This window comes from Platalea leucorodia (genome assembly GCF_965183815.1).
Source record: "Platalea leucorodia genome assembly, chromosome: 4".
In the NCBI taxonomy this organism is placed as follows: Eukaryota; Metazoa; Chordata; class Aves; order Pelecaniformes; family Threskiornithidae; genus Platalea; species Platalea leucorodia.
Genome location: NC_138826.1, coordinates 10,352,083 through 10,374,692, shown reverse-complemented (window position 1 = coordinate 10,374,692; position 22,610 = coordinate 10,352,083). Strand labels below are relative to the sequence as shown.

Here is a 22,610-nt window from a genome sequence, read left to right as displayed (position 1 = left end):
TGTACATACAACCCTGCAAACCCAAATGCGTTGTAGGAGACTACATGGAGGGGAACCACCTCTGTGCTTTGACCACGTGCTGAGAATTTGCGCTACCAGGATGCAAGAGCAATCTTATACAAGCAACATATGCAGAATGTTTGCTGAGGATATTACAGACAGGTTTCTCAGATTTGCAACTACGGTACTGAAAAGAAATGCATTTTGCTCAGAAAGAACACGCAGGCTTCATGTAGGTGCTTTATTTAAAAAAAAAAAAAAAAAATTTAAAAAAAATCAGAAAATCTTGAGCGGAATGTAGGTAGCAATGTCTTTTATAAAAATTCTCCGAAGTACGTACGCTGCAAGAGCCCGAGCCAATCCTCTCCCACAAGGTAAATTCCGTTTACAAGATTTAAATCACAATAGCCCCAGTTCCGCCTCATGAAATGAACTTCTCTGAAGCCTGAATCGACAGCATGTGACATAAGCTTAGTATCATCTCATTTATTACAATAACTTCTTTTCAGAAATGAGTAACCATGAGGCGGTTTCTTCCCCAGCATTATACATCTGGGCATCTCCATCATCTGAGGAAAGTTAATAATGGGCGAAAAGGAGTAAGATAAAAATAACCTGAAATATGCATTTGCAAAAAAGTTCTTAAGTTATAGGAAAAATAAGTAGTAGGTACATGAGAAAGCAAGGTGTCTGTTTTGTTGGGGTTTTTTGTTGTTATTGTTGGTTTGGTTTTTGTTTTGTTTTGTTTTGGTTTGTTTGTTTGTTTTTTTAATTCAGCTTTCTCAGGAGAATGGCAGCTTAGTCCTCCCTAAAGAAAGCTCCGTGGAAAAAGGAGTTAAATAAAACTCACAGGAACTCACAATTCCCACTCCAGCCTACCTCTTTTGAAATATACATTCTTCCTTATATTTATTTATGCCTACTGCCCTCAACCATCCAGTCTCTAAAATGCTTCTCCATCAAGCTTCTGGCTCTCCAGTCACCTACATTTACAGTGGGGATGATTTTCTGTGGCTTCAACCATTGAACAAAACGCTTCATTTCCAGGTAACTGCTGTGTTCACTGTAAGGAATCCCTGAAATGAAACAAATCACAGCGATCTGTCAGTCTACTTAGCTTCTTGCCAAAATACTTTTGCAAGCCTTCCAGCTAAGAAATACTTTAGATAATATTTTTTTAAATTCATATTGGAGATCTAAAGTTTATAGCTAAGGTAAAACGAAAACCCAGATTTTCCTTCTGGAAAAATGATCTTGCATTATGTTACCAAGTCATTCCTCAGTGCAAACTGAGTGACACCAAGCATTTTGTTAAATGAATGTTAAAATTTTAAGAGATTCAACTCCACCCACCAATAAGAACTGAGAGGAAGAGGAAGACCCAGTGTCTCTCAAATGAGTGAAGTATGGAATAAAACCTTGGCTCTGGAACTGCACTGCCACCAGCATCAGTCGGGCCAAGATTTCACCACTGAAGTCTCTACATATAAAGTGTTTATTTGCAAGAGGAGAACAGGAGCAAAATGTATGTAAAAATCTGCATTTACAGTGTTCTCCATCACTCAGTTCACAGATCTCTCCCGGAGAGATCCATCTGTTCACTTTCTCAACAAGTTATCAGAGAAAGCATTGGTTACAATGAACAGTAGGAGTTTCCAGAATAAAAATATGAAAACCATCCACATAAAACTAAATGCACTGAATCTTTACCACTGTTATACCATATATGGTGATCTTCCCTCTTGTCTGAGGTTTGATATCCACCAGAGAACGGCATGAATCAGAGTAGGTCCACCCAGTAGGTTTGAAAGCCAGAACTTGATCAAAATTCTCAGAAAACTTATTCAAGTGATCTTGCAAGCCCTGTGAAAAGAGTATAGTGCATACTGAATCCTAGCAAATAGCTCATTAGTCTAAAGGTTGGAGATTTCATGATGGAGAAACTTCAGACTACATTTTATTTTCACGTTTTGATATGAACTTTTTTATTTTAAATACCATCTGCCTTGAAATTATTCATGATAAATATTTACATTTGCAGAGCACCTTGTACCTTAGGATCTTGATTGCTTCATCGGGATAAGCACATATTAACAGCTACGCATTACAGATCAGAACACATCAGGCACAATCACATCTTCTTATAGATCTTTCCCCCTAAGTCATTCATCTTCCTTCTCTCAGCTGGAGGTCAGCACTCTGGCAGCTGAGTGGTGATAAAACATGGTGAAAGCCTGCTTCAGTGCAAAATCACCTGGTTAATTTAAAGTGCCACTGACATCCTGACATCTGCTTATGCCCAGAAGCGCTCAAAGATTAAGTGAACTACCCAAAAAACTGCAGCAAGCCAGTGCATGAGTTGAGTATTGCTCTGAGCACTAAACCATGTTTTACCACATCTCCATTCATGATAGGAAGGAAAGCATCTCTCATCTCTTCGTTCTAAAAAAAATTAACTTGAAAAAGTTTCCAAGTTGGCTAAGTTAACCTTCGATGTTGTTTAAGCTAGAAGCGGGAAGTATAAGGAATGTACAATCCTATTCCTGGATGAAGTGAAGTCAGTATTATTTCAAACCAAAAATAGAAAAATCAGTTTCATGTGTCCTGTATAGAATCTTAAAGCCACATCTCCATTTGAAAGCCCTACAAGATTATAGAACTCAAACCCATAAGCTTTATTTTGTATTTCTCTTCCTTCTGCCGACATAAAGACTGATTAAAAAAAGCTGGGGAGAGAGGGCTAGATAGGCTGTGACGGAACACTAACCTGTCAGATACTTGACAATTATTAAGCAGGGAAGCGGAAAGCTGCCTGTGACACTACCACATTTAATAGCACCTTCAGTACAATGTCCAGTAGCAACATACTGAATCCATCAAACTGGGAAGAACAACAAAAAAAACCCTACCACAACACGTTTCATTCAGCAATAGGAATTATGGCTACCTGCCATGACTGTTAATACACTGCAAATGTTCAGTCTTCACTAGATTGAAGATACAACCGTAGCAGTTTAATTCTCCTTCACACTTCATTTTAGGAAGATTAACATAGCTTAAGGTAATAATTCACTTATTTGCTCCCCGTGCTCTAATAAAATCCAAATACAGTACTTGAAATACAATGATAATTATATTAACCAATGCGAATCTGCTTTCAAATTTTGTTATAAATCAAGTGTGCAACACTCACATTAAGGATGCAATTTCAATCTCATAAAAAACTATTTGTGCATTTCAACCACAGTTTTGAAAATCTCACCTCAATGCTAGTACAAGACATTACTGAGCTAAGCAACATAGAAGAGGTGCACGGACCTGAAGACCCCAGTTCTCTGGAAATCTTCCATAACATATTCAAGTGGCAGAAGCCTCAATTTTTGACTTAAAAAAATTGTTTGTTGCAAAAGAACCATGCACACATTTTAGAAAAGATGGCCTCTTTCCACAAAACAAATTACTACAGTGTTTATTTATAACAAATCCACTTTAAATACACATTCCAACTTCTTATTTCTTTAGCCAGCACTGTTCTAAACCTTCATCCTCTTAAAATGGAAAATATATTTCATTGCTAAATCAACCTCCTTCAGTCACCATGACAGCCTGCTATCTATAGTGTCGCTAAAGTCACCAGTACATGCAAACGGATTCCATAAGGTAGGAGAAAACTCAAAGATGATTAAATAGTGAATTTACAATCAGCCCTAACACCAGTTAAACTCATTTGGCTTATTCAAGAACAGCTATTCATCAGTACACACAGCAATCCCTGTGTTTTACTGGAGTAAAACCAAGTATTGCAGTGAAGTACCACATCTCTGAGGTTGTTTGGTTTTTTTTAAATCTTTCCTTTTCATGTATCAAGTCCACTTGCAATAATGCAGCAATCAATGTTTTATTTCTAGAAATATTTTAATTAAAAAACCACACATATAAAAATTATAAATATTTTTTATTTTTTTTTTTAATTTGTGTAAATGTTATCCATTAAGAATATCCAGAGCACGAATCTACAGCACGTCATCTCACTTTTGACCCAGGCAGCACCTGAAGAAAGTTTGATATCAACTCCTAATAAACAAACTCCTCAAGAAAGCCAGAACTATACATAGGAAAAAGCCAAATGAACAAGAAGAACCCCATCGAATCCAACACCAACACAGCAACACAAAAAACGCATTCCTCTGCCACTGTATTTTTGCTGCCTCTGTTCCCCTATGGCTTGTTCTTTCTAGTTTTACCCTTCAGACTTCACACGTTAGCCAAACTCTCATTTCAAGTACTGGTTCTTTTCAAGGGTGCAGTCATAAGGCCTAGATAAAATACATTAAGTCTAGGTATTCAGTATTATGAATGGGACTGCTTTCATCCTAACTACAGATCAAAACTATCTATATGAATTTATAAAGCAGAAAACATATGCTTTCTTCTCAAATTTGAACTTGTTTCTTCAACAGATTTTTGTGACAGTGACACAACTCCTGATGCAGCGATAGAAAATTGCCCAGAATTCAATATTCAAAAAAATGAAGATAAAAAGTGATGGAAACATTCAAGCCAGGTAGCACAGTTTGTGGCTGCATTTATATAGAAATGTGCACATTTGACACAGACAGTTCAAGCAGAAAAAGGAAACGCACCATACATTACTGTCACCAAGTCTTTGGCCAAGTGAAAATCTAGGGTATAGTACATATTCCAAAGGTTGCTGTGGGTTTACAAAAATCATCCTTCAACCTGTCAAAAAAACATTGCCTGATCCACTTGTTTTTTCATAGTGGATTTAACACAATTATGGTCGCTATTCATTTTTGTCTGCTTCAGTTCTAGGCAGAAGGTACCAACATTAATCTTTAAACTCTGGTAACTAGGGGAAAGACAGAGAGAGGTTTCTATACCTTTCTAAGCGCCTGTGGCTTTTAGGTGAATGACACTCTCTGCTGAATCAATACAGTGTTTATAGATCATACATGAACAGCTACGATAGTTGTTCACAAATAATACAACAGCTGACTCCAAAATGAAAAAACATGCTTGATACTATTCCTGAAAATCAACATGGAGAAAAGCAGATTTCAGATAGCCCCCAAACTGGAATTAAACAGCTGGACAATGCCACCAAAAGGAAAAAAACTATTTGCAACATAGACACTGCAAAAATACTTCTAAAATTCCTGAATATGCACGCAAAAAAACCAATTTTATAAAAAAAATTATAGCATTTTCCAGCAGCCTGGACACTCAATGATCAGGGGAAAAAAAAAGCCCCTGATCACAGCAGAAAGCCTGCGAACAAGGAAGCATAGGCAGGAGCATCTCAAAACAATGAACTCATTTCCTTTCTGCTCGGGGTAGAAAGGAAAGCTGTGAGCCTCCAGATTTAATCTTGGGAGCAGTCAGCTACGGAAACATGGAAGCTTTCCTTGGGCAACTACAGTTTTACCAACAGTTACCGCAAACTAGGCTTCAGTTGTGGTAAGCACATGTAGCTTATGCAGCTTTTTTTTCTTCCTTATCTAGAAACAGACCAGAGAAGTTTTTCAATAAGAAAAGGCAGAAGAATCATGCTATAGTTCTTAAACCTGTCGAGCCTGGAGCACAGACAGGTTTGTTTTTGTGGGTTTTTTTGTTGTTGTTGTTGTTTTGTGTTTTTGTTTTGTTTTGTTTTTTTCTTTCTATTAGTAAAGAGCATAACTGGGGAAAAACAGGTATAAAACTGGGGCTTCTAGGAGATACTATAATACACCATCAGGGTTTGGCTATTTGCATTCTACTAAAAAGGCAACTAATGGACAAGACCACAGATGTGCTCAATTTACTAAATAAGGACTTAATCTGAGATTTTGACTGCAAACACTCCCATAAGGATTTCATGGATTTGTAGGTTCGCAGCTGAAACTACATAAGCAGGAAATTAGCCCAAATTAAGAAGTAGGATTGTGGTTTTGAGTAGGGCTAGGGATCAAATAAAACAGAAGAGGTAGGAGAGACCCAGAAGATAACAAAAGCATTGGCATTTAGTGATGAGGATCACTAAAAAATTCTGGCTTTCCCACTAATGAACCAGTAATTCAGGACAAAACCTGTATAATCCACCAGAAGACAGAAACCTGCAACTGGAGATGATGACATCAACATTTACATGGTCTGTAAAAACAGGATGATACCATTCATCATTCTTTAACTAGAATGAGATTACAAGTGATCAGATAATTTAGTCTTAAAAACATTGTCTTTTCTGAGGTGGTGTTTAACGATTCTGCTGGAGCAGAAATAATATAAATGGTCGTATGAACTCATCTTTAAGCATTTAACATTCTCCACATTTTACTGGTACTACATTCCACCTGGGCATTCATCTAGCTACTGGCCTCATCGGACGTTTAGCACTTTGAAGTCTACCTAGCACGCCTAACTTACATGGACACAAAACTACTCATGACAGCATGAGACCACATTCCAACAACTTCACACATGAAGCCAAAGTCCCAGTGGAGAGGGCCATGGCTGCTACACCAGAACTCTTGTCCACTAGATCACTGTGCCTTTAATCTTTCCTGGCCCTTTCAGCGCCCAGGCATCGCTTCTGGCACGCTGTAGATTTGCCTAGAAACTCCTGTTCTCAGAGATGAGACCCTGCACACGATACAACTGCTTCTCTCTGAGAAATAAGGCTCTCTAGACACCCTTGTGATATAATCACACCCTCTGCCTGGAAGTCTAGCCACGTGAGTATGCCATACACGCTGGCACACATGACAGCAGAATCACGTAACAACCCAAAAATCCGCAGAAGAAACTAAAATGTAGTACTGTTTAAGACAACGCAACACATTAAAAATAAATCCATACACATTTCCATTACTTATTTTCTGCTACACCGTGGAAAATATTATATAACAACATTAAAACATTAAGTTATTAAGTTCTATCTCCTGCAGCTCCCATCCAAACCGTATAGCCTCTTTTTCTCCTTTTTAGGTCAACTCTGACCTTGACTGGTCCTGCAGCTAAATACCATCTTGCTCTGAAGGATTTGCTTGAGATGGCACAGCAGGCCTGAAGCAAAGCAGGAAAACGAATCCAAGTCCGTAAGGCGTAACAACCACTGTTTTTCTCTTTCTTCCAGGTTACCTTTAATCTAGAGCCTGCTGCTTTGCCTTAATGCCATCCTGCATTTTGTAGTCTATTTAGAAAAACTAACTTTCCCCCCAGAAATTAGTCACCTTTCCTAACTATGAAATTCCCACAAACACTCCCAACAACAAAAACCTGCCGTCTTAAATCTCGACTGAAATGTGCATTTGAAGTCAACTTAAATGAAACAACGTCTTAAAATAAACTGTTTCACTTGCTTTTGCTACAAATATTAGAGAAGATTGTGCGGAAAAACTAAAGCATGAGTATATATGAGGTGTCCTTCAGTTCACTCAATGTGTGCATTTGTTTATGTGCAAGTTTTCTTCATTTTCAAGTATCCTTTCTACATGTAAATCTTCAGCACAGAAGGAGACAGAATATTCTTTTAAAAGATGAAAATATGAGTATAAATACATGGAAATTGAACTGAGAAGAACATGGAGAACCTTATTCTTTTTTTATCGAACACCAGACTGGAAGCTGGCCATGTTTACAGGCTGCCTCAAAACAGAGAGACTCACAGGCAGAAAATCCTTTGTCTTTTCCTACATCACACCAGGTAAAAGACAGGCTGAAAACAGGAACTCCGTGTCACAATATATTAATTGTTAATAGGACAGATCCTGCAGTCATTACATAAATCTACTTCAAAAAGGCCCACAAAGAGCAAGCCTTTGAACAAACCTCATCTTATCTTGTACAAGCACCGCATTGAAGTGAAATTACACTTTCTGTGCATCACGTTTGGAGACAGATATTAATGTTTAATTGCATTTCATTTTCAATGTATTGCTACATGTCAAAACGTTACTAAATAAATATGATCTGACAAGAGGTTAAAAAGCACCAAACACAACACCAGTTGGGAGGAGCCAACAGTAAGATTAGCCAGCAGGTTAATCAACAGAGTATATTTTCTGACCTTACCTTAAAATTAATTTGCATCATGGGAAGCACATGAAGCAAAGTACCATCCCAGTCCACACTGATGAGGGAATTAACAGCTGCTGACTCCAAGCACTGCAGTGCTTTGTACTTGTCGCGGGACATACTTGCTTTTGAGCCCAGAACTTCAGCAATTGCTTTAGGATTAATTGGGAAGAAATCAGATAAAGAAAATTATAAGAGGTCATTTTTTGCTTGTTTTGGAGACATCCCTAATTATTGCACTGGATCATTTTTACTAATGAAAAAAGTCCATATTCAAGAGGATACAGTGTTTCATATTCTAAAATTAAGACGAGAAACATATAGTGGCTCTTAAAAAACTCTGGCTCCTACGTTTCAGCACCAGAATTGTGTATGACAATTGGAAAGAGAAGGAGAATAGAAGTACACCGATAAGTTCTAAGTCATATTTCTTTGGTAGAATGTTATCGAGGTGAACTGGTATTTATTTCAAAGAAGCCAGAAACCCGTGCAGTTTTTGGAATATGCGAAGAACAGCCCGCGCTAAAGACAGACTGAATTTCAGTGAAAGTAAATCTTGTGGTGATGACTTTAAATATACCCAAAAGCACAAATGGTACACAGCTGCCTGCTCTAGAGTATACATTTGGGCAATCGTGTTGGTTCCTAATGCTGTAACTGAGTGAAGCATAGCATGCAAGATTTTCATTAAGTCAGAAAAGATGCGTTTTAGTTTAGGGAATGCTTTGTTAAAATTGATTTCATTAAAAATGATTACTATAAATATTTAGGAAAATACCTAATAGAAACCTGGAAAGAAAAACTGTTAGCAAAATAGAAGTTTAAGAATAATTATATCCCTTTGCTGTTTCTTGACAACATGAGATTAACACCAAAAATGTCATAAAGACCTCATTTAGGTTTTTTTTAATTGCCATTAGCAATTTTCTCACCACAATCAGTTAAATAGTTTAATTCATTTAGTATCCAAATTGTCCTTCTGTATATTCAGGGGGGGTTGCAAACATGGCAGAAAAATATTTCTTTCAGAAAGTTAAAACTCATTGATTAGAAAACTAAAAACTGTTAGTAGGATTATTAAATATATTCAACTGCTTTACACAATATCTGACCATCAATACTAAATGACCCTTTACATCTTCAAGAAAAAGGTCTTTTAACACTGACTTAGATATTTATTTAGTTATTTGATCCAGTACACTTCTTTTACGTACCTAAAAAAACTTTTTCTTTTCCAATGGCATAGGTGCCACAGACAACTAGAGTACGTGGGTTTAAAGTCACTGTCTCAAAGGCAGTATTGACAGCAAACTGGATAACCTCTTGTTGCGAAGGAAAAGTGTATTCAGGACTACAGTATCTGAGGCATAGAAACAAGACACACCACTTTGTTACACAAGGTAGAAGACATCTGAATTTACCAAGAAGGCCCTCAAAACTGCATGCATACAATAACAAAGTAATGAAAAAGATCTTATCCTTCTATATAATTTCAGTCTACTTGCAATCTATTTATTAGAAACCACCGAGGTGCCCAGATGAAATTGTTGCAATAAAATTTACATTGAGTATATCAGTCTTTTCTCTACAACTATTCGCTTGTCTGACACTGAACTCAATTCTGCATTTTTTTTCTCTATAAATACCAAGTGCTCTTTCAAGCTAGATATTTGCATCACATACTAATTACATCCTTATGTCTATTTTTTATCATGCACACAAACCATAACATAAGGCATTATTCATTCACAGAAACACATGGAACAGAAATAAAAGACTGCAGCTGGGCATTAGCCATCACACACAGAAAAACAATTTTATATACGTGAGTCAGAGAAAGGTCTAATGAAAACCTGGACAACTGATTTAACCATTTGGCATTCTTTCACTCTCTGAATTCCCCCACACCCCTTTTCATAACAGAGTTGAATCCACATAACCAATGTTCCATGAACCTCTTGTTTTAGAGCTGAACACTCAATGTATGAATTTTGACACCTAGAGTTTAATAACACTTATAAATAATAAGGCCATCTCAGAAAATACTTTAGCATCTTTTCCACTACCCACTTTTATTCTCTCAAATAACTGCATAACAGATGAACAAGCTAGACATACATGGACCTTCAATAAATATCTGATTTTATTCAACACCAAATAGAGCTAACAAGTGTTAAAACAGTAATGTCATTTATACTTACATTTATTTGGTTCCTATAAAGTCTTACTAAACCGAAAAGAGGGTTATATTGGGGGGGGGGGGGGGTGGGGGTGGGAATCAAACACAACTTACGTGGTGTCAAGGTAAAGGGTGTGGACTTGTTGACTGATCAAAGCAGGGTAGCGCTCCATGGAAGGATCTGCCCTGAAGTCTCCTGTGTGCAGAATAACAGTTCCACTAGGTAGACAGAAAAGGATCATTGTTGCACCTGGACAACTGAAACAAACAAACAAAAAACCCCATACAAATTATGTTAGTTCTCTATACTGATAAACTGCCTTAAGAGATATACCACTCTTCAGTAGCAGGAAGGTGTGCAGGACCGCATTTTAAATCACAGCTACTATGCAGCCTAATTTAGCTAGAAATTCCTGATTTCTAAAGGAACTTGAAGCTAACCCAATGGCCACAGACAAGCTAGACTTGAGTGCTCAGCTGAGATGGAGGGAAAAAAACCCCACACCAACAGTAAAGTAATCAAGCATTAACTGCCTTTTTGGGATGCTCTGTCTTCTTCTAGGTACGACAAAGATGCTGCCTCAGTTGCAATCTCTGAGGCTCTATTATTTGATTTAAAGGGGAAACAGCACACCCAAGAGAAGCAGCATTCTTATTCAGGAGCAACGGAATTGTATTATTGCAGATGCATCTTCATTCCTGCAGGACTTACTGAAGCATTTCCTTTTAAATTCTATTTGCAGATTTTAAACTTTATCTTCCATCCAGAATTCCCTGGTTATAAATACAATTCTCTTATTGGCCTCAGCAAATCCATTGCACCTTCTGCAGTTCCTCGCCAAAGCTGTCTGAAGGGCAAGCGCTCAGACTGGAAAACCAGAGTGGGACTATTTTGGACATGAATCATCTGTAAAGGGTAAATGAAATCTCAAAAAAAGGAAAAACTGGCATGAATCAGAGCTACAATGACAGAATTGGTGAACTCTCCAAAAAGTTGAACTTTGTACCTAAAGTTTATATGCCTTTTAAATTGAAGCAAGGGATCAGAGAGACAAACAGGAAAAATGAGAAGTGTCCAAATCACATAAGCAGCAAGGCTTCCTTCATTCCCAGAAAGGGTTCTCAAAGGACTTCATGGAATCTTATCTCTCCAACTATAAACAAATCCTAAGATAAGTAATATTCAAACCAGCTGTGACACAGTGCTGCGTTTCAATACATACTTCAGGGAAAGGACTTTTCCTCTAGCCCATAGCCAAATAAGGTACCAAGAGGCAGAACGGCAAGAGCACAGGGCTGGAAGTCAGGTGCTACTGAACTTTAAATCCAGCATTACCACACAGTGCCAGTGTAACATTGGACAAAAACCTCACCCGTCATCACCGGATCCAGTCTTGCTGCACATTTCAACAGGCTTTTCTTTAAAGTTCAATTTTCAAAACGTTGGCTAAGTTTTGTCTCTCCCAGGATCCAAAATACTACATTTTTCTTTAGCTGAAGATTTCACTATCTTCAGTTGAAGCTACAGAAATCCAACATATCTGATAATCAAATCTAAGAGGCTCCCAACTAGACACCAAAAACTAAAGTGTCCAGTCCACTAGAAAAATCATTCAACCTCTCAACAAGCTTAAAACTTATGGAGTTATGTGTGGTTAAAACTATGTACTCATTACAACAACAAAAAAAAAAAAGTTAAGCTAAAATTATCAAAAACCCCTAAGTTTGATCTTCAAAAATAATTCACCTATTTCAAAAGCTAACTACTTGCAAGAAATTTAGGCCCTTACATGCCTAATTCACTTTTGAAGTGAAAATGTATGTTACTAAGCCAACTCAGGAATATAAAGTATTTTCACCCTTATTTTTTCAGATCCACTGAAACCTAAAAATCATGAAAACATAAAACCGTATCTGTACAGCTATTTATCTTTAATATTCTATACATACAAATATTCCACAGCAAATGCAATGATACTTACTGATTGGCATCGAGCAACAACACTTTGATCCCATTCACTATACATTCTGTGTCCATCGGCAGCACATGGATGTATTGCTCTTGGACTCGAAGTTTGCTCTTCACCAGGTTGCCAGTTATCTGTAACAGGGAAAGGATTTAATATGGAATAGGAACAAAATCTAAAAAAAGCCTTTGTTTATTTTAGAAACAAAGGCTCTCAAGCCAGACTGTCTGACTTAGAGAGAAACTATGAGAAACTATGAGATCCTGGGTATAATCAAGCCTTTCAGTAGCATTTCACCTCTCAAAGAGCAAACTGAAAAAAAGCTGTCTTAAAAAAGCAAACTTTCAAAAGCCTGTCAACAGGTTACGGATTGGAATCAGAGAGGAGGCAAACAAGGGGGAATAACATCTGTTACAGATTGCCAATTCAAGAAGAGAAGGTGGGCAAAGCCTTCTTTAAACAACTGAAGAAACTTCCAGGTCACAGGCCCTGGATCTTATCATGGGGGACTGCAGTCACCCCAGCACCTACTGAAAGGGCAACACGGGACACAAGCATTCCAGGAGACTTCCAGAGTAAATCAGAAATAGACTTTTGATGTAGGTTCTGGATAGGTTGATTAGGGAAGGTGCCCTGCCAAGTTATAAGTAAAGAAGAGTTGGTTGGACATATGATAGCTAATGGCAGTCTCGGCCATTCAGCAGCCTGAAGCACAGGACACACAGGACCAAGCTAAAACAACTCAATTTGCTGAACATGGAGAATAGATGGCTTCAGTGGAATCTAATTTCAGACTTCCATCACTTGAATAGAGTTATAGAAAAGATGAAGCCAGATTCTTCTCCCTGATGCGCACAAAAAGAACAAGCTACTGTCTCAAGTTGCAAAAAGGGACATTTCAATTGAATACTAGGAAAAAATTTCAGAGTGGGTAAGCACTGCAACAGGTTGCGAGGAGACGTAGTGGAATCTGTCCTATTTTCAAAATTTGACCGACAAAGGCTCTCTGCAGTCTGATCTGACTTTGAAGTTAGACCCACGTTGTGCAGGAGATCGGACTATATGACCTCTAGAGATCCTTATAAACACAAATTTTTTCATGGTAACTAGACAGAGAAGTTTCACTAATCATCTTCATCAGTAAAATTAGGGTCAGAATTTCTTACAAGGGAAACCCAGATTCCCCTATACATACCCACTGTGCCTAATTGATCCAACAATGAAACCTATAATCGTCTATTTACTTCCATCAGTATAAAAGTGATTATAGTTGCATATGGATTTGGTAATATCTAGTCATCTTGGAAAACCTTACCTTATTACAGTAGATTGGAAACATGAAGTTTTTTGTTAGCCCACAATAGTGATCAGAGTGAAAATGAGTAAGGAAATAAGCTGTGCAGCCTTCAATTTCTCCATACTGGAAGGCATCAACTGTAAAACCAGTTCCTACAGCAAAAAGGGACGAAAAGACAGCCAGTAAACTGCATAGCTCAGAACTAGCTTTTGATTACATGTTCCTTTTGTTGTTTTTTCTTTCTTCCAAATTAAAAGGTAATACAGTTACACTGCATACAGTTGAAGGAGCCATTTAAAGATGAGCATGGTTTGCGTATAAGTCAACAGTCACAAAAAACATTTTCACTTATTAAAATTCTAACTCAAACATTTTTCATTTTATGTTATGCAAGCTTACCAGGTCTTCCAGGAGAACTAGAAATAGTTCTACTTACTTGAGGCTAGAACTTCAAGTATTTGCAACTCCAAAAAAACATAGCTATCCACTAATTAAAAATCACAAACCAAAAAATCCCCAGGTGTTTGAGAGGTACCAGACTCAAAACTTCAGGGAGGCTGAATTATACTAGGCCATGGGGATAAATACATATCAATAGCAACACATAAAATACAGTCAAATATATTTCAAATGTAGTAACAAAATTCAGAACAAAGATAATACAGATAATAACGAAGCAACTTTAAAATTGCATTGGAGGCATAGGAGTCTGCTCTTCAAATTTATTACATATGGAAAATTCTCTAAGCCTGTAGAACCCATGATACTGGTATAACCCCACAAAGACTTACAGGCCAGTCTTCAAGCAGGAGCTTGGCACTTAGGATCACTAATATATTTCTGTTTGGCTTCCTCAAATATCTACCTAAGACTAAAACAGTCCTTTCGTGGTAAACAGAACTGTGAGGATTTGAAGCTTTTTAAGCCATTGATCCATCATTCTGTATTTTATGTAATTGCTTGAGGAGATTCTGAGAAATTCTTGGCTGTTTCCTTAGCTAAATTCGTCTGCTTGGTTTTCATTTCTTTGTTTTCACAGTTGCAGTAAATCATATTTCTAATACTCATGAATTTCAAATACAAATTTAACGTCAATTTTTTTAACTTAATGTAAGGAAATAATCACTAGTGACAGCCCTATTTTCAGGCACACCTGAAGTAATGTAAAAGATTAAATTCAGGAATTAGGAGTGAATATTAACAAGGGACATACTCAAAATCATTTAAGAAAGTAGATCCATCTTTCAATACTGATTATGTTTTTTACTCTGTCAAAAACATGCAAAAGTCAGTCCTTGAAATAATTTTCCTGAGATAACTATTTCACTGTACTTCATTGATGAAGCCATTGCTGACTCTAGTTCTGCAATCACTTTCTTCTGGAAATCTGCACCTACACAAGATTTTATCAACTTAGATGGAGGAAAGAAAATTCATTATGAGCTGCAGTCTAAATGGTTATGAAGAGTGAAGAATACTGAAGCCTAAAATTAGGAAAAAAAATAAACACTCAAGCCAAAATTAGTTAACCTCTACAAAAAGCAAGAGTTATCTCTCACCTGGTATTTTCTTGTAGAAAGGGCAGTGTTTTTTTCTTGTTCCTTCACCTGTAGTAGGTAATTCTTTAAATTTTTTTCTCCACCTTCGTTGGCCACCAGAACTAACATCTGCAAAGGCTCCATTTTTACTTGAACTTTCCATAACTGCTTCTACATCTTCCACAGACCCTTCAGCTTTCCTTTTTTGCTGTTTGGGCCTCTTTCCATTTGGAGTTACTGAACTTGGTATCTGCTTTCCCTCACTTAAATGAGTCTCTCCTTTGCTTTCCTCTTTTACTTTGGGTTTTAACCCAAAGAAAACACCAATGTCCATTTGCTTGAGTTCTTTGGCAGGACTGGATTTGGCATTCACACTTTCTAAAGAAAGAGATGACACTGTTTTAGAGATGGAGCTGGGAAAGCACACAGCAGCTGTATTAAGATTTCCTTCTTTCTCCACTACTGACTGGAAATTCTCCTGGCGAGCTGTTTTTCCAATTGCGTTGGCAGGCATTTTATCTGTATTAGTTACGATGTTACTTGGGTCCCTCAAAACATTACTTTTCTGTGTCAGAAGAGATCCAGCACCTTCTCTGACTAGCAGTGATGATGTCTCAGTAAAACTCATGTATGCAGAATCCAAAGCACAAGCGCTAGTATCTTCTGACCCTGTATTACCTGCTTTAGCAGCACAGGAAATCAGTTGTGGCTGTTCAACCTCCTCACAATTAAAAGGAAAAGAGGATCCACTGGCTAATGTCTCTTGCTGATGCTGATTATCTACACATGCTGAATTAGAGAACTTGCTGTTCATGTGACTCTGAGAAACAGTTTTTACGCTATGATCTACATGGCTCAATGTATTTACTTCCTCATAGTGGCTTTTTTTCACTATTAAATTTCCCATTTTGGTATGCTCATGCTGAGACTTCTGTTGTGAGAAAAGTCCATCAAATGTTTTAAACATCACAGAATTAGATTCTTCATCTTCAAAGTTCTGGACTTTGAATAATTTATCTTGTGATATTTGTACTTTCTTCTCCTCTTCCTCAATTTCTTCTTCACTTTCCTCAAAAGTACTTAGTGGAGAATAAGAAATTTCACAGTCACTGAAGTCAGCTTTTGACTGTAGTAGACTTGGCTGACTTGTATCTTTCTGACTATACAGATCTTCTCCTGTTCCACTTTCTTGAGAGGATGCAAAGTCATAAAATTCAAATTTACAACTATTATCTGTGGTCTGTGTAAGCTGACATGTCTGTTGAGGCTTCTGAACATCTGCAAAAGAGGAAGTACTTTCACTGATTATATTTAGAGACTTCATTTGCGGTGAACTCTGTACCATCAATGTACAGTCATCATTTGGGACATTTTTTACATTATTAGATGGTTTCTCATTCTGTGAAGTTTCCTCTACACAACTTGGGGAACAGCTGGGCTTTGCAGCAGTAGAATATGTCACCTTCCTCTCCAAAGTGTTTGCTGAAGAGTTTACAAGATAATCTCCTGCCCTGCTTGCTGCAAGCAGAAAATGGCTATAGCGCTTGTAGTGGGATGGAATGGTGGAAGTGCACAGTAAACCATCAGGACACTCTGTGAACACAGTTAAACAGAGAAGTAATGTTGATATATTTGCAAATATAGTTGGCATAATTATTAAAATAAAAATCACACATGACGCAAAATTTAAAAGCTTTTTCTTATAAATGCAGCTATTGAAGGACCGAAGGCACAAGTAAAAAGTAATTTTCAAGCTGCCAAGACCTCCTGCCCTGAGCTGGCTAGAAATGAGAATGCTTCCAACCTAAAACCAAACAGCTACTGCTAATACAGCGCTCTGTCTGAATTAATACAGCCCTCTAACAACAAGAGTACTTAACCCTGTTTCAATACTGCGCTAATGTAATCATGCAACTTCTAGTCTAGAATTGTCTCACATGCAAGCAATGAGCTCAGAGCAGTAGCACCAGAAAAGGCCAGTAGACATGTTTCAAAACAAACCAAATCTTGGTTCTGAATCAACCTGAAATTCAATTTCAAATTGTCTGCCAGTTTACACATTAAATCTGAAGGAAAAAAAAAAAAAAAAAGCCATGTATTATATGAAGAAAGTATTCAGGATTCAGATAGCAGCAAAAAAAGCTGTGGCTGTTCCCTAAGTGTTTTTTGTTGAGAGTTTGCTAGCCTAACTTTTGAGGATTTTAAGGTGAATGCATAAATCAGAGGGAATTTTCATCTGTTAATTATGGGAGTAAGAGACGGAAATGAGGTGTTAACACATCTGCCTCAAGTTAAAACCACTGCCAAAATCAGGCTTAAAGGGCTCACATTTCACTGTTCTGAAGAAGAAACTTCAAGGAAAGTTACAAAGATATAAAAAGAAAAGTGACTGTGTTACCTAAACGGCCTTTACTCAAGTTTCCTGACTGTATACTTCTGCTTTTCAAAAGTTATGAGGTGTATTAAGAACATAGAGTTGGATACCTGGGTATGTTCAGACATGGTATTTCCCCAGATGAAACTAGCAATAGGAACGAGTCAGTTTTATTCCTTTCATGTTATATATATATTTGTGTATATATTCAGTTATATTCTGTTTTATACAGAACTCAAAACAAAACTGTGTTGTCTTATGATACAGGAATGTTCATGTATAATTCTGCATAAAATTTCTAAAGCATACTGGATCAGGGGCTAACATTTCAAGTAAATTAGCCTAAGAGACTATTTCAGCTTCCAACTGCCCATAGACAACTGGACAAGTCACACCGCAACACAGATACAGGATAGTAAAATTTATACCTAAGGAGAAAGAAATCCAGTGTCAAAGTAGCAGCCTCTTAAATGAAGGCGGTTTTTTTGCTGACACTGACTTAGTAATTGAAACAGGTTCCATTACTTTAAAATAGCAAATATGCACGTTCAATTTCTTCAATAAACTAATAAAATTGAAGCTGGATAAACAACCATGAATCTTTATTGCTACTCTACGAAGTTTGGAGATCAGATTCTGATGTGAGATTTTCATGTCAGATTTCGGTGTTCTTCACAGAGAACCAAAAATTTGACATGCAAATAATACTGATAAATAAAAAAATAGCATTCTAAAACCCATACCAACTACCATCTCAGATTTTGAACTAAATAAGAAATCCAAGGTTTACAGCAACATTATGTGAGGAGCCTTTAACTTTTCTCTGAAGGCTTTTTTCTTACTCTGTTCATACCTTTTTCAATGGATCCTGGAGTATCCAAACATTCAGCAACGTGCCATCGAGGTGTCTGGACCAATAGCAAAGAGAAAGGCATCTGGCAGCTCGGACAGTATCCATCATGAACGGGCTTTGCATTTAGCAAGCTCTGTCCCGTTGGGCTACTCACGCTTTCCTGGGAGTGCACATTACTGTCATCTTTGCTTTGATCTACATCCTGACTTGGCCTTGATCGCTGCTCCGTTTCCTGAAGCGTATCAGTTTTTTCTACGGATTTTTTTTTACTTTTATTCCTCTTTCTTTTTGGCCTGCACTTGTCATCACTTACTTTCTGCACAGGTGTAGAGATGCTCTCTGAATTACTCTGTCGCTTTTGCTTCCTAAGGGATCTGTACTCCCAAATGTCCTCTTCCAATAAAGCATCTTCAGACATGGCAACACATAAAATATTCTCCTGGCTTTTAAGTAACAGTTCACAAATCTATCTTTCCTTCCACTAATATGATTTCTCTTCCCTCCCCCCTTCACTATCTGAAGAAAAGCACCTGAACTCCATTTTAAGAAAGCAACACTGGGCCACAAACCAAACAGCAGTCGGTGATGGGACAGAAGCATGGTGGATCCTATCCTAAAAATAATTTAATGAGCGTCTCTTTCAATATTTGTAATTACTCCCGTTAAAGAAAACCCGAGTCCGTAGGATGCAGAAAGACTTGCAAGGTGAGCCATTTCCTTCAGCTACCCCTCTCCTAAGCACCTGACCCGGCCTCGGAAGGTGAAGCCCAGCGAGCCCCGCTCCCCCGGCTGCCCCGAAGCAGGAAGATTTTAAAAGAAAACGACGAAGGGTTCAGCTACGGGATCGCTGTCGGGAGTCACCAGACGGCGAAGGCCGACACCGGCACCGCGCTGCCGGGACGGGCCGCGCTCCCCTCCGCCGCCGGCGGCCCCGCGCGTAGGTCCCGCTGCGGGGACCGAGGGTGGCTGCCTGCCCTCCTGCCTGCCCGCCTTCCTGCCCTCCCGCCTGCCTGCCTGCCTGCCTGCCTGCCCTCCCGCCTGCCTGCCTGCCTGCCTGCCCGCCCTCCTGCCTGCCTGCCGCCGCTTCCCAGGGTCCCCGGGCGGGAACCTCTCCTCGGCCGTTCGCCGCCGCGGCAACGCATTCGCCTCCGCAGCTTCGTCAGCACGGCCGTCGCTCCGCTTTCCGCTTCTCTCATAGCATCCCCCCCTCCAAAAAAAATCCCACCGTGTAAATTATTGGTGCCTTGTTGGACTTGGTCCCTGTACTGCCCGATTTTCACATCTATTCCATTTACAAATAAAAAAGCAACTGGGCGGGAAAAGCAGGCTGTGTTGAATCTGCCGAGGTGGAATCACCACTGAGGATTCTCTTCACGAATATGCTTCCGTGAACACCAAAGCTATGTAAAAACACAAAATGAATGGGAAGGTCCCCCTTTAAGACAGACGAGTTTTTACGTGTTTGTGCTTAGGTTTTAGTTTGCTGGGGTTTTTTTTAATTACCATTTTCCCCCGCAGCGTTGCGGGCGGTGCCGAATGTGCGGCGGTGAAGCGGCAGGCCGGTAAACGGCGGCCCGTCCCGGCCGCGGGCTCGGCCAGGAGGCGCCATGGCGGCGGGGGGCCTGGCGGGGCTCCTGCCCGCCCAGACCCAGCTGGAGTACGCCCTGCTCGACGCCGATACTCCCCAGGAGAAGGAGAACTTGGTCTACCAGTACCTGAAGAAGATGGACAGCCGGGAGCGGGACCTAACGGTGCCCGAGCTCGGCGGAGGTGGGTGGCGGGGCCCGAGCGGGTCAGGCCCCGGGGCGGAGCGCGGTTCGGCGTCCCGGGCCCGCCGGGCGGCTGCAGGGTCTGCCCCGGCGGAGGGGGCTGAGCCCCGGCCCTCGCCGTGTGGCGTTTCCCTTGAAGTCCCGCTGCCTGCGAGGGCCGCGTAATTATGGCCCCGTTAGCTGCTTTTTTAAAAGGCACTTCCAGTTACAGGGATTGTCACTCCTGAAGGCACCAGGAGCAAAGGACAAGAACCAAGAACCCCTTTGTAAATGCTCCCCCTGCTTCTGGTTGCAAAAACCTGTTCTTTAAAGCCGCTCTTCTAAATTTCTACTAGCTTCATTAAATTACTTTTTTTTTTAATAAAGCCTTTCCTTTCAGTACAGTCTATTGCTGTCTCTCTCTGGTCGTAGTGAGAACCTTACCAATCCCCACAGCTTCCTCCTGAGCTCCCTTGGTTGCACTGCAGCCGCTTAGCATGTTTCCCAGCTCTCTCTCCCCATAACTTACCTGTGCTTGTCAGTTTTCATGTCCCTGATAACACAAACTGTGCTGGAGATGTCATCCTCCCTCAGTGGTATGCCCATTTCCCTTTCACACGTTTCTATATCTGCTCTTGTGCTAAGTGTGGAATCAAAGGTTAAGTCTTGTAAGATCTTGCAAGTCCTGCTCAGGGTCCTTGTAACCTCAGTGAGGCTCTCGGGAACTGCAGGGGCTCCCATCTGACTGCAAGGCAGAGACCTCAGCGGGTAAACCTCAGGGTTAAAATCACATGCATATCATAGGAATGAATTCTGACTTGTAACCAGTGGAGCTTTGAGTGAATGCTCTTTCTGGCTAGATGTGGACCCCTGAACTGAATTTTCACTTTTGTCATTAGTATTGTTTCACTTTCTGTGTTTCTGTCAAAGCTTATTTTCTCCTCTAAAAAGAGCTTAAATGGGTAGCCAACATTTTTTATTTCCAGTATTTTTTTATGAAAGGTATTTTAATTCTAGTGAAAAGGGGAGCAATGCCATAAAATAAGTAAGTTACTCTTTTCTTCTCAAAAATAAACAGTAAAGCATTGCCCTTATGTGGAAATAATGCGTAAACTTGGTAAATTATTATCATTATTGTCACCAGATGTGAATGTGTGTGCATCCATTTATATTTATAAATACATGGAGGTAGAGACCAATCCTCCACTTAGTGAAACAGAAAACAAGCCTGCTGCTGACTTCAGCAGCAATAACTTCTCCTGGGACAGTGAGAACTTAGTTTGCTGAAACTGTCAGGGTGGAAGTTTTGAGGACTTTTAGATTAGTCAGCATACGTTTTTAAAAAGTGGCCCTTCAAAAATTTAGTTTGGCTTTGCATTGTATCACATTTATCTGTTCCACCCCCCATTATTATCAGAAATGTTGAGTGATAATAACAGCAGACCATATTCTAGGACATTCATTTCATATCTTGATACCAGTTTCTTATGGGATCAGAGGAATATCGGTTACCAGTGAGAACACAGTGCTTTCCTGTCTCATATCAAATGGTTAAAATAAATGACCTGTAGAGTGTGTCTGAAAGGGTTGTATTTCTTCCCATGTAACAGGATTAATTTATACCTGGCTTCTCTAAGTTTGAAAATCGAGATGAAAACTGTAAACATAGAAATATTTCAGTCATCTCTGTAATTAGTTCTTTACAGAACTGTTGGAAAAATCATTAGGAGTTTAACCGTTTTTTAGTTTACTAACATTTATGTGAGTTTTAAAGAAATAGTTGTTGCCCATATGACATTGTTAGTTTGAGTAATGTAGATCATGTTTTAAAATGTATAGAAAGTGTTCTGAGGCTTGCATGCTCTTTCAGTTAAAAGGTGAGTATATAAATATGTAAACCACATTTTCAATATTACATTAAATCTTGTTACTATTTCTTTTCATTTACTAATGAAGAATTGTGGAACATAAGGATGAGTTGGATAAATATAAGACTTTTGGCTTTTCTACCTATGTAGAAAGTGATGTTGAGCTTTTTTTTTAAATGAGATGTGCTAGGAACATTGTGTGGTGGTGTGCAAATTAGGTCTAAGTGTCTGCCTTTCCCTACCCTTCCCCTAACTGGGTATCTCTGTTCTCTGTATTCCAGATCTACAATGGTTGAACACTGAAGGTCCTATTTCTCTTCACAAAGACCTTTGTGGAAAAGTTGTGGTGTTGGATTTCTTTACTTACTGCTGCATCAATTGCTTGCACCTGCTGCCTGATCTCCACGCGTTAGAGCACCAGTACTCTGATAAAGGTAAAAGTGCTTTGGCTTGCTTGGAACAGAATTTCCTGGCAGTCTTGCAGGTGGAGTAGCTGAGTCACTTTGTTGCTGGTTACTAAACAGCTGGCAAAATTTCAGGGGCGCCTAAAAATGTCTTCTTATCTTTTAAGTAGCCTAAAAAAGGTGACTGTGTATGCTCTCACCACATTTTTAAATGGGGTTAAATAAGGTATCTGTTGTGTCTGTATAATTAAAGAAACAGGATATGTGCTTAAAGCCCAAATCTGATATTCTCATAAATTAAGGCTATTT

The 22,610-nt window shown here is 39.0% G+C and overlaps 2 protein-coding genes across 3 annotated transcripts in view; one reads left to right on the top strand and one right to left on the bottom strand.

Moving 5' to 3' along the window:
• Positions 1-394: 394 nt before the first annotated feature.
• DCLRE1A (DNA cross-link repair 1A) lies at positions 395-19,617 on the bottom strand. Of its 2 annotated transcripts, XM_082308518.1 has the most exons (10): positions 18,282-19,617; positions 15,733-16,647; positions 15,076-15,432; positions 13,535-13,668; positions 12,235-12,353; positions 10,367-10,510; positions 9,288-9,433; positions 8,071-8,225; positions 1,722-1,863; positions 395-1,076 (listed from the first exon to the last, which is right to left on the bottom strand). In XM_082308518.1, the coding sequence occupies exons 1-10, from the start codon at positions 18,697-18,699 to the stop codon at positions 910-912; spliced, it is 2,697 nt and encodes an 898-aa protein (XP_082164644.1). In that variant the 5' UTR covers positions 18,700-19,617; the 3' UTR covers positions 395-909. The 2 variants fall into 2 exon arrangements, with proteins under 2 accessions (XP_082164644.1, XP_082164643.1); XM_082308517.1 differs by having other exon boundaries at positions 15,076-16,647.
• Positions 19,618-19,788: 171 nt separating this feature from the next.
• Positions 19,789-22,610, top strand: part of NHLRC2 (NHL repeat containing 2) — a 40,086-nt gene continuing 37,264 nt past the window's right edge. Inside the window, exons 1-2 of the mRNA XM_082309515.1 lie at positions 19,789-20,051; positions 22,179-22,331. Of these exons, the coding sequence (XP_082165641.1) occupies positions 19,889-20,051; positions 22,179-22,331 (316 nt within the window). The 5' untranslated portion in view covers positions 19,789-19,888. The remainder of the gene's footprint in view (positions 20,052-22,178; positions 22,332-22,610) is intronic.